The sequence below is a fragment of the Solanum lycopersicum genome, chromosome 3 (genome assembly GCF_036512215.1).
Source record: "Solanum lycopersicum chromosome 3, SLM_r2.1".
NCBI classification, from domain to species: domain Eukaryota; kingdom Viridiplantae; phylum Streptophyta; class Magnoliopsida; order Solanales; family Solanaceae; genus Solanum; species Solanum lycopersicum.
Window position 1 is genome coordinate 11,312,006 of NC_090802.1, and position 12,940 is coordinate 11,324,945.

At 34.5% G+C, this 12,940-nt stretch overlaps 1 protein-coding gene and 1 long non-coding RNA gene across 2 annotated transcripts; both read left to right on the plus strand.

Annotated features, from left to right (window-relative positions):
- Window positions 1–1,769: 1,769 nt before the first annotated feature.
- Window positions 1,770–2,990, plus strand: LOC138347187 (uncharacterized). Its single transcript, XR_011219884.1, has 2 exons — window positions 1,770–2,109; window positions 2,290–2,990. It is a non-coding gene; the product is annotated as an uncharacterized lncRNA (long non-coding RNA).
- A 608-nt stretch (window positions 2,991–3,598) lies between these two features.
- LOC138347395 (uncharacterized) lies at window positions 3,599–6,571 on the plus strand. The gene is made up of 5 exons (XM_069295692.1): window positions 3,599–4,199; window positions 4,299–4,339; window positions 4,988–5,109; window positions 5,533–5,640; window positions 6,028–6,571. Exons 1-5 carry the CDS (start codon window positions 3,599–3,601, stop codon window positions 6,569–6,571), a joined length of 1,416 nt encoding a protein of 471 aa, XP_069151793.1.
- Window positions 6,572–12,940: the final 6,369 nt, after the last annotated feature.

Here is a 12,940-nt window from a genome sequence, read left to right on the forward strand (position 1 = left end):
GAGCTATGAGATTTTTGGACACCCTTCCTAAATTTCTGGCTACGCTACGGACGTAGGACACCATGTAGGATACCACATAGGATGTGTGTGTCTATTTGTATAAGTACAAGTTTAAGTGCCTACTTGTGCACACCCTAAGTTGAAAGACATAAATGTGAAATGAGACCAATATTTATGTATTATGCCTTTAATAAAAAAATGGACGATTCAATCAATTAATACTTTTAATTAACATGAGTAATAGCAAATTGCGTTTCATAAATTTGAACAAATAGAACATGATATTATTAGGACATCTCCAACCCAAACGCCAAATTTGGTGTCAGCATCAAATTTGTTGTAAACAACATCAATCCACTGCATAAAATTTTACACAAAAAAAGATTTTTTTTCTTTCTTCATTATTATATTGTTATTTCTTATTTCATAAAACAATTTCTTTCTAAAACATTGACCATATATGATTCATATTATTTCCTATTATAATCGTTTAATATAAAATTATTTTGTACCATAATTTATTGAAATAACATAAATTGCTAGCAAATATGATACATTATACATAATAATGGATAAATACAAATAAAAGTGAAATCATTAATGAAATACAATCAAATTGATAATTTTCATCTATTGCTATTTCTATAATCGGAGTATTATTTGCTTAAAAATTTATACGTTTGCATTTTTTTATTTTTATGAAAGTTAGTCGTAATCTATATAGTTTATAGTAGAATTAACATATTTTTTTAAAAATCATATATAGAAAAATTAATTTTAAAAAAAGCTATATTTTATATCTAAAATTAATATTATACAAATATTACATAAAAATAGTTAAATATACAAGATATTTAATTAAAACATACAAATAACATAATGTTTAATTAAAAGTTTGTACAATGAAATAATATTATAATATTTAAAAAATTAATTGGTGTTTGGGGGAAGCTAAGAAAGGACAAAGAAAAATGAATATCATGTTTACACCGATCGGATTTCAAAAAGTCCTTCGACCCTTACCTTTTATTCATTCTATGATTCTCCTTTCTACCCTTGTTTTGACTACCTGTCTTGAATAGTGTTACAACAAATTTGGTTTGAAATTGGTGCGGATTGAAGCTCAAAATATCAAATTTTATACCAAATATAGAATTTGATGTTGGATTGGAGGTGATTTTAGTAAAAGAAGAAGAAAGAGACAAAACTGAACCTTTTAAATAAACATTATCATGAAAGTAAATGTTTTGTGAGTCATTTCGAATAACACTTAAATTCTATGTATCATTGCAGTTCATAAGATGGGTAGGAAGTGTGGAAAAAGGGATAAAAGTTGAAAAAATGTAATAATAAAATGAAGAAGACTGATAATAAAAAAAAAGATATGAAATATATGTCATATGTTCATAGCAACTGAAATCTTACTCTGCTACTGAATGTATGTTTGACACAATAAAAACATAATCTAATTTCAAGTTGTAAAGTAAAATAGACAGAAATGAATGAAACGATAAGAGAAAGAGCATGTCAAACTACCTTATATTACGCACACATCACTACCACATATCCTAATTTTACCTTTATTTTCAAACAATTACATATACCATTACGTTTAATATTTTATATCATATATTATTGAAGACATAATCAATACTAATTAAAACTATGATTGATTAATTATTTTTACATTAAAACTCCAAAATAGTGTTTTAATAAAAACAAGAGTATGAGTTAGAGACGAACTCTAGCTCTTCCTCTTCAAGTTAAACTCTGACTCTTCCTCTTTCCTTAATCAGTCAAAATTTATTGTGAAGAAACACTCTATTAAAATAAATGATCTACAACTTGTCAACACATACATCAAATTCTTAGCCTTTAATTATCTCACTCTTAAACCATTCTCCACAAATCCTCCATATTTTCTCGCAAGGGAAGACACCTCTCGCGCGTAGAGACAATGGGTATAATTATAACCGTAGATTCCAAGATCAATAGATTTATCAAATTCGACATTTGACAATGACACCAATTGCACAGATCAACCAAGAAACTTCATGTCACTTCTCCAGTCAGATCTAGGTGCAGTGAGCAACACTGTTGAATCAAAAGGTAAAGCAAACACTACCACTATGAGATGCTCTCACCACCCACGAACGTAATAAAATTTTTTCAATAAGTGGAGATTTACACATGTATTTGACATATTATTGAGATATGATTATATGTATCTAGTTTTTATTAGTATAAGAGATTGATAGAGTATGATAATTCTACAATCCTATAAAATAGGTGTTTTGATGATAGCCAATAAATGCAAATATATACGTATATGAGTTTTGCCAGAACTGTCGCAGCCAACGGAATGAAATATCGCAGCCACCGGAATTAAGCGATTAAATGTACAAGTGCTCAAGATGCTGAAAATACAAGTTGAAACAAATAAGGAAACTTTAACATATTTTATTATGAAAGGAAGTTGTGCAGAAAAAGAATTGTACAAGGCAAAATTAGTACTCCTTGTTTAACTACAATTGTAACTTCCTTACCTTATTTGGTAAGGATACACGGCAAGAGAAATTTCTATAAAAGGAGATCAAACGCAGAAGAGCAAGGAAAGACTTTTACATCGAAAGCGAGCGAGAGCCATTCATCAAGTAAAAAAGCAGGTGACATCAAGATTATTACAAAGTTCAAGAAATTTTTGAGTTAGAAAGTCTTGAGCGTGTAAACTGTTTCTCTAATTCATTGTTTGAGTTGCTAGTTAGGTTGTCATTGTACAAGAAGTGTGTTTGGCTTCTTGTAGAGTCGAGTTTTGGTGAGGTTTGTAACAAGAGGTGGGTTTGGCTCTTGGAGAGTACAAGTAGTCGATTATAGTTAATCGAGAGTTGTTGTAGTGGTGAGGTTATTGATTATTGAGTTGTAATCATAAAATCATCCAGTTGAATTATTAAAACAATTTTTTTCCTTCCCTTGATTTAGGAAGGTTTTTAGTTTCAAAAGTGTTTGTGTTCTGCTGTAAACCAACTTTAAGAACCTGGTTCTTGTTTTAGGGGTAAGGTTTCTTCAATAGGTATCAGAGTGGGTCTTTTCGATAAAAGATTTATACCTTGAAAAGACTCAATGGAAGCACCACCTACCCCACAAGAGGGAGCTTCACAAACACGACCACCAACATTCAATGAAAAATACTATGGATGGTGGAAGAATCGTATGAGGGATCATCTTATCGGCAAAAATCCTGATCTATGGGGAGTCATTCTAGATGGACCAACCATACCTATGAAAACTTCCACTAATGGAATCACCAAAATCCCAAAGGAGAGAAAAGAATGGGAGCTGTAGACAAACTCGCAATCCCGAACAATGCCAAAGCCAAGAAAATCCTAATATGTGGTATAGGAACAGAAGAATACAATTGAATCTCGTCATGTCAAGATGCTAAAGCCATATGTGAAACACTACAAACAGCTCATGAAGGAACAACGCAAGTCAAGAAGTCCAAAATTGATAACTTAAACAGACAATACAAACTATTTAGAATGGCAGAAGGGGAGACTATACAAGATATGCATACCGGTTCACTTCAATCATCAATGAAATGTATTCCTTGGGAGAGATAACTCCCAATGGAAAGGCAGTAAGGAAACTCTTGAGTGTCCTTCTTGAGACTTGGGAAAGCAAAGTCGAGGCTATCACTGAAGCCCGCGACCTAGATGCACTGGCCATGGATGATTTAATTGGAAACCTCATCACATATGAACTCAAGAAAAATCAAGAAAAAGAAATCGGAGGCAAGAGAAAGGAAAGGAACCTGGTTCTAAAGGCTACTGCATTAGATGACTTTGAGGATGAAAATATCGCCCTTATGACCAAAAGGTTCACCAGAATGCTGAAAAGAGGACAAACATTCCAAAAGAAAACTCCTCAAAAATCCAACGAAAACACTAAAGACCAAGTCTGTCATAAGTGTGGAAGCCCAGATCACTTCATCAAATTCTGTCCACTCTGGGCTTTGGAGCAAAAAAAGACAACCTCAGAGAAGGGAAAAGACATTAAGAAAGACAAGTTGATTCCTTCAAACAGAAGAATGACAACTCAAGAAGAAAATCTCTCAATGAAAAAGGCCTTCGCAGCAATCAGAAATTCATCTGATGATGGTGAGACAGAAAACAAAACTCTTCTTGCACTAGAACAAGAAGGTGAATATGTATTTCTTGCCCTAGTAGCCTTGGAAACAAAAGAAGAAAAGGAAACCTGCAGATTCTAAGAAACTATATTAGCTCTTATGGTTGGATCAGATTCTGAGGAGGATAAAGAAGAAGAAGATATGAATGAAAAGGTTAGTCTTCATCACATGTAAGACAATTTATACTCTTACTTGAAAAGGGAGGTAGAATCTTTACTCTACACCCTTATCGATGCGTATAAAACAACAAACTCAAAAAGAGAATTGATAATGGAAGACTATACATTATTAAGAGAAGAAAACAAGAAGCTTGAAAAACAAAATCTTTACCTATTATCTAAAAATACTGAGCTAAGTAAAAACCTAAACTTGGTAAGTAAAAAGAATGAAGAGCTAATCAAAGAGCTTCTCGTGACTAAAATTGAAGCGGAGAATGGAATGAGATGGACCAGGTCCTCCATACTACTCGATAACATTCACAGGAATCGTACTTCTGAGAGACATGGAATAGGTTTGGATAAAACTAACCCTCAAGTAAAAAATCCCAACATAGATTGTCTATGTATGCGCTGTGGACTGGTAGGGCATAAAAGTTATGATTGTCGAAGAAAATTTACTGCTCATAACAATAATCTAAACTCTCTAAGAAAACCTCATCATGAGAAAACCAATGAACAAAAACAATTCCCTACAGCCAAATCTCTTCCCAGATGGGCAAGAAAAAATCTTATTAATCCATTTTTAAAGCAAAGATCAAAGTGGATTTGGGCACCAAAAACTAACCCCTGAAATTGACTGCAGGGATTAGTGAGAAAGAAGCAACAACAATGGTACTTGAATAGTGCATGTTCCAGACACATGACTGGAGATGAAAATAGCTTTCTCTCACTCAGAAACTTCAAAAGGAAGAAACGTGGCCTTTGGTAATGGAAAAAGTGGTGAAATTCAGGGAATTGGAAAGGTTGGGTCTATGGATACTCATGCAATTGAAAACGTATACTATGTGAATGGTCTGCAACATAATCTACTGAGTGTATCTCAAATATGCGATGGAGGAAAAAATATACTCTTTACAGAAAAAGAGTGCAGAGTGACAAATTCAGTGACTGGGAACATGGTTCTACTAGGTAATAGACACAAGAATGTGTATAAAATAAAGTTTGTGGAGTTTAATGAAAACACTCTTAAGTGACTAAGTGCAGTCTCGGATTGATCCATGTTGTGACACAAAATAATGGGACACATAAGCATGAAAACAATAAATAAACTCATATCTAAGGACCTGGTTAGGGGACTGCCAACCAAAAGTTTCAGTAGCAACAAAGTATGTGGAACCTGCATTCAAGGAAAACAGGTGAGATCATCATTCAAACCAAAGTTGACAGTCAGTACTACCAAGCCATTAGAGCTGCTTCACATGGATTTGTGTGGACTAATGCGTGTACAAAGCAGAGGTGGGAAAAGATATGTGTTTGTAATAGTCGATGATTATTCAAGATTCACATGGACACTGTTTCTTGCAACAAAGGATGAAACATTCACTATGTTTGAAATCTTTGGAAAGCTGGTCCAGAAAAAATTCAACAAAGAAATAATTAGCATCCGATCTGATCATCGATTGGAATTTGAAAACTCACAATTCCTATAATTTTTTGTTTCAAACGGGTCGAGCATAATTTTTCAGCACCTAGAACACCACAACAGAACGAAGTAGTTGAGCAGAAAAATAGAACACTGGAAGATATCGCAAGAACAATGTTGATCTTAAGCAAACTTTCAAAATCCTCTTGGGCCAAAGCAGTAAATACAGGGTGCTATCTCATAAATAGATGCATGATCAGATCAGTATTAAACAAAACACCATATGAGTTACTAAAAGGGAGAAAACCAAATTTGGGACATCTTAGGGCCTTTGGCTGTGTATGCTTTATACACAACAATGACAAAAACAACTTAGGAAAATTTGATGCCAAGAGTGATGAAGGAATTTTTCTGGGTTATTCTTCACAAAGCAAAGCCTACAAGGTACTTTATAAAAGAACAAACCGTGTAGAAGAAAGTGTTCATATTGTCTTTAATGAAAGTAATAGTGAAATTGAAGGTAATTCAGAGGATGAACAGAATAAAGTCATCTGTTCAAAGTCATCAGAACCAAAAATATGGGAAGAAGAAATCATATCCTTTCATAAGACACCTGAAATAGAAGATAAGGATACTACTGAAACAGGTCCTACTGCATCTGAGAAACTTGCCAACATCCAAACTCATAGATGGAGCATCAAAGCTCACATCCTTTACAAAACATTCTTATTCCTCTTAATTCAGGCATTTCAACAAGATCCAAATTACGCAGTATGTGTGCTTTTTCTGCCTATGTATCCCTGATTGAGCCAAAAATATAAAAGAAGCACTATCAGACTCTAATTGGATTAGTGCTATGCAAGAAGAACTAAATCAGTTTGAACAAAGCAAAGTATGGAATCTGGTCATAAAACTTCAAAACAGAACTGTAATAGGAACACGGTGGGTATTTAGGAATAAGCTTGATGAACAAGGACAAATCATACGCAACAAAGCCAGGCTAGTTGTACAAGGATATAACCAAGAAGAAGGGATAGACTACGATGAAAACTTTGCACCTGTGGCAAGAGTTGAAACAATTAGAATACTGATAGCATATGATGCTCATATGGGATTCAAACTCTATCAGATAGATGTGAAAAGTGCCTTTTTAAATGGTTATCTACAAGAAGAGGTATATGTGAAACAACCTCCCGGTTTTGAAAATACCAAGTATCCTAATTACGTATACAAATTAGACAAAGCACTTTATGGGCTAAACCAAGCACCAATAGCTTGGTATGATCGATTGTCCACCTTTATTCTCACACATGGATACGCAAGAGGCAAAATTGATAATACATTCTTTCTTCGAAGACAAGGTGAAGATCTATTCATAGTTCAAGTGTATGTAGATGATATTATATTTGGAGGAGCTAATTACTCACTTGGGGTGGAGTTTGCTCAACTTATGAATAGTGAATTTGAGATGAGTATGATGGGAGAACTAAACTTCTTCTTGGTACTTCAAATTAAACAAGCCCCAGCAGGAACATCAATTCATCAACAAAAATACATCAAGGAACTACTGAAGAAATATGATATGAATGAAGCCAAGACAAATGACACACCTATTGGGACAATAACAAAACTTGATAAAGATGAACCAGGTTCACCAGTAAATGACACTAGATACAGAGGGATGATTGGATCACTCGTATATCTCACTGCCAGCAGGCCTGATATTGTGTTCAATGTTGGTCTATGTGCACGTTTTCAGTCTTGTCCCAAAGAATCACATCTAAAGGTTGTCAAAAGAATTTTGCGATATCTGAAAGACACAATGAACCTGGTTCTCTGGTATCCAACCGGAGACTCATTGAATCTAAAGGGATTCACTGATGCAGACAATGCAGGACATATGGTGGATAGAAAAAGCACCTCTGGAAGGGCACACTTCTTAGAACCATGTCTAATATCCTAGGCAACCAGGAAACAAAAAATTCAGTTGCCTTATCAACTGCTGAGGCCGAGTACGTGGCATCTGCTTCGTGTTGTGCCCAAATTCTTTGGATAAAGCAACAACTTAAAGATTTTGGTATAAAAACCGGTTGTATTCCCATATTTTGTGATAATACCAGTGCTATGAATATGGCCCAAAACCCGGTTCAACACAAACGTACCAAACACATAGATATTAGACATCACTTTCTTTGGGATAATGTTGAAAAAGGGTTCATATTGATGACATTCTGCAAGACTGAGGATCAAGTTGCTGATATTTTCACCAAAGCACTAGGATGAGAACCATTTCAGAAAAATTGACTCTCACTAGGACTCATCTTTTTAGATTGATTAAAATCAAAACATGGCACATGAGTACTGCCTCACTAAGCTCTCAGGATATCATAACCTAGTCTAATCTATTATTCTTAAACAGCTTTACACTAGCACGGGAAATCATTACTCAAAAAGGGAACTATTTCTCTTTCTCTCTCATATGTCACTCATCTGAAAAGTAAGTGCAAACCGTCAATGCACACGTCCTTTTAATGACAACCCATCATAATTGCTAAAACTCTTCGAATACAACACCCAAACCGTTCCCAATAAAGTGCATCTTCCAAAAGGCAACCAACTCTTTCTCTTCTTCCATTTTTCAGAAACTCAAAAAAAAAAAATTCATCACCATGCTTAATCCTCTTGTTGCATACTCAGACGATGAAAATTCATCTGACAATGCACCTTCTTAGGGGGAAGAAAATCCCTCCATCGATACAACATCCCTCACATCGCCTTCTCAAAATCGATCCACCTACAAACTGTTCACTCCTTCTCCGTCTTCCCCAAAGTCACATTAGCCCATCTCAACACCACCAACATTCACAAAAACACCCATTCCCACCACCACTAAAATATTCACTTTTTCCCCATCTCAGAAGCCCACTCCTCAAACCCTATCTACCTCCCCTCTACCACCATCCTCACAATCACTAAACATTGATGATATTCCTCTTAGTACACTTCATCCCCAGAAACCAAGATGGCCACGTAAACATAATGCAGTTAAACAAGTCTGTCCGCACAAACCAATAACTCGAAGTGCGAATATAGTCAAACCAACTGGTGTTGCGACATCTAGTGTGAAGCGTCGTCGTCTGGATAAGTCTCATGTTCATTCATCTGTTTCCCCAATGATTTATTCTGAATCTGATGATTGCTCTGAGATTAAAACTTCTGAAATCCCTCAGTCTAAATCAAAATAGGCAAAAAGAAACATGGACAAATTTCTCAAAGTTGGGAAGAAAAAGTATCTTCAAACTAAAATAGTGCTTAATGGTAGAACTTTTCATCCTGATATCCTATCAATGGACATAGTCAAACAGGTTTGTAAACTACTGCGGTTTCAGGGGTGGGAAGAGTTATTTCTTGAACCTAATCTGATTTACGAACAAGAAGTAGTAGATTTTTACACAAATTTAAAGATATTAGAAGGGGATGTGGTATCTTCTAGTGTGAAGGGATTAGAGATTGGTTTTGATGCAACTAAGCTTGGAGAAATTTTACACATACCATCTGTGGGTACTACTGATTATAGTTGGGTATTTGATGAACACTCTGGTCTTCCGGACAAGTTTTCTCAAGGAAGGGTCACCTCTAGGGCACAGACCATGTTAAAAGAAGTCATGGGACCAGTTCATAAGCTTCTTTTTGAAATAATACACAAAGGGATATTACCCAGGGGTCACCATCGTCATATTTCTTCTCTAAGGGACATGGGACTTATGAATGCTCTTGAATGTAAAGAACGTATTGATTGACCCACACTAATCATCAAACACTTCGCTAGAATGGTTGATCCTCAACTTGGATCTCATCAATTGGCATTTGGTAATCTTTTAACAAGAGTGTTTAATGCGTTTGAGGTACCATTGGGAGAAGGATGGGTTTTGGCTCACGCAGACATGTTTACTCAGTCAATTCTTGCTGATTGTGGCATCCCCATGGAATCGGAGTAGGTTGCTAATGCTTCTCCACGTTCATCTGGTTCTGTTGCTCAAATACTTAGGGAACTCAATGTTGCAAAAGACAAATCTGCCACCCTTGAATTGGAAAACCAGACTTTGCGTGCTGAACTTCGCACTTCCCATGCTGAGATTAATCGTCTGAAAGATCAGTTGGTGCAACAACAACTTGCTAACAATGCAAGGGTTGACAGAGTACTTGATATGCTTGCTTCTGCCTCCACCAAGCCTAACCAATCTTCAACTTAAAAATCACTTTGTATGCACATGATTCTTTTTGGATTGTTAACTCTGTTTTGTTATTTCATTTTGTGTTGCCAGAACATTTTTTTGCTTAACTGGATGAGCTTAAATTGTTGTTGTGGATTCTATCTGGTTCTTTTACGGTTATTAGACTCTTTTTGATTTGTCAAAGGAGGAAGAATATTATATGTTGCATCACACAGGTTTGTCTACAAAAAAGAGGTGGAAGATGATAGAATATGATAATTCTACAAGCCTATAAACTGGGTCTTTTGATGATAGACAATAAATGCAAATATATACATATATGAGTTTCGCTAGAATTGTCGCAGCCACCGAAATTAAATGTCGCAGCCACCAAAATCAAGCGATCAAATGTACAAGTGCTCAAGATGCTGAAAATACAAGTTGAAACAAATAAGGAAACTTTAACATATTTTATTATGAAAGGAAGTTGTATAGAAAAAGAATTGTACAATAAAAGGCAAAATTAGTACTCCTTGTTTAACTACAATTGTAACTTCCTTACCTTGTTTGATAAGGATACAAGGCACGAGAAATATCTATAAAAGGGTATAAAAAGTAGAAGAGCAAGGCAAGACTTTTACATTGAAAGTGAGCGAGAGCCATTCATCAAGTAAAAGCCTGTGGGATCAAGATTGTTACAAAGTTCAAGAAATTCTTGAGTTAGAAAGTCTTGAGTGTGTACTGTTTCTCTGATTCATTGTTTGAGTTGCTAGTTAGGTTGTCATTGTACAAGAAGTTGGTTTGGCTGCTTGTATAGTCGAGTTTTGGTGAGGTTTGTAACAAGAGGAAGGTTTGACCTCTTGGAGAGTAGAGGTAGTCGATTATAGTTAATCGAGAGTTGTTGTAGTGGTGAGGTTATTGATTATTGAGTTTTAATCATAAAATCATCCAGTTGAATTAATAAAACAAGGTTTTTTCTTCCTTGATTGAGGAAGGTTTTTAGTTTCAAAAGTGTTTGTGTTCTGCTGTAAACCAACTTCAAGAACCTGGTTCTTGTTTAGGGGTAAGGTTTCTTTAGGGATAATGCACAAGTAGCCCCTCAACCTATACCCGAAATCTCAGAGACACACTTATACTATACTAAGGTCCTATTACCCCCTGATCTTATTTTATTAATATTTTTCTACCCATTTTCAGCCTACGTGGCACTATTTTGTGGGCACAATGCTGATTGACTTTTTTCTCAAAATAGTGCAACGTAGACGGAAAGGGGGTAGAAAATTACTTATAAAATAAGTTCAGGGAGTAATAGGACCTTAGTATAGTATAAGTGTGTCTCTGGAATTTCGAGCATAGGTTGAGTGGGTATTGTGCATTTTTCCTTAGTATAACTTATTAAGTATATATGTATCTAATGAATTTATTGAAGATTTACGCATTATTGAAAATTTACACATGTATTTGACACAATTTGTTCTTGTATGATACTCATATATATCTAAGTGTTTAATTTGTTGGATACATTATATATTGATAATAAATACATCAAATTAATCAATTTATTATTTAAAGAGTAATAAATGAAACAAATTAAATTACATGACCAATATATACATGTTTTGTCTTTTATTAATAATATTAATTTAATATTAATTTATTGAAAAATCATAAAATAAAATAAATTAAACATAGATACACCTTGATTTCTATCACGATCCGAGCCTAAACCTTGAACGTAGTTTGGCGTTTGAGAACCATTAATGATTCCCAAACGAACCCTCATCTAGGCTGACTATAAGCACAAGACTAACTCAAGCATACATAAACATAAAATTGAAAGAAACGTTTGGAAAAATTTACTGAATCTCAAACATTCACTGAATATACTGGGTGTGAAACATTGGTTTTAAATAAAACATCTGAAACTAAAAGACTGTCCAAAATTGTCTATCGATGAAGCCTCATACGTATGCAGGATGAGTGTGGGACAAAGACCTGTGACTCCTACAGAGAACTACCAGTAACAACTGATAAAAATTAAATTTCTCCATAAGCAAGGAGGTCTTATTCAGAAGTTGATGATATACTCTCAACAGACTCTTGCTGTGAATTTTAAGAACCTGTATCTGCAACATTAAAAGATGCAGGTCGAATGGTATCAATACATTGAATATACGATTATGTAAAATAGTTGAATAACAAATAAAAGAATGAAAGGGTTGAAAGAGATAACAATATACTCAAGTTGAACGTAATGAAATAAAAAAAGATAAATCATTTAAAACTTTACAAAATACTATCTCATCTCTGAACTCAACATAATATGTGATATATAAAAATACACTATAACTCTATTGGGATATTCTCTAACCGACAACCATCACTATGAGCTACGTGATGATTCAACGTCTCGCCCGCCCTTTCAGAATTATCTTATACTTTGACGGGGTATAGTACATCCTCAACTAACTGGTACCACTAAGCTATGCTTAAAAAGTGATAAAGAATCAGGTAAAAAAGTATGATCCTTTACCCATGTTGACATGTATAATCTATGGAGGCTGTTAGTTATTTGAACTCTCTCTCATATTAGTGCTCAATTCTTCTCCCAATAATACATACTCATCTTCAGATGTTTTAAAAAATAAATCTTCCCATGGTTGATATAATTGCTCAAACTACCTTCTTGAAAGAGGTAACTACTCTTGAAATAACTTTTGAACTCATAACTTTTTTAGAAATATCAATTTCGCTTTTATCAAAGTAAAATTTGATGTCCTTGGAATACATATCCCCCTAATACTCATACTTGAAAACTCTTTCTAAAAAATATTTAAATCATATTATGATATGATCATTGATGACTTAGGAAGTCATATTGCATAAACATTGATGATATATATCGATACCATACTGTTTAAACATTGATGACATACTCGATTGTCATACTAATCATGTT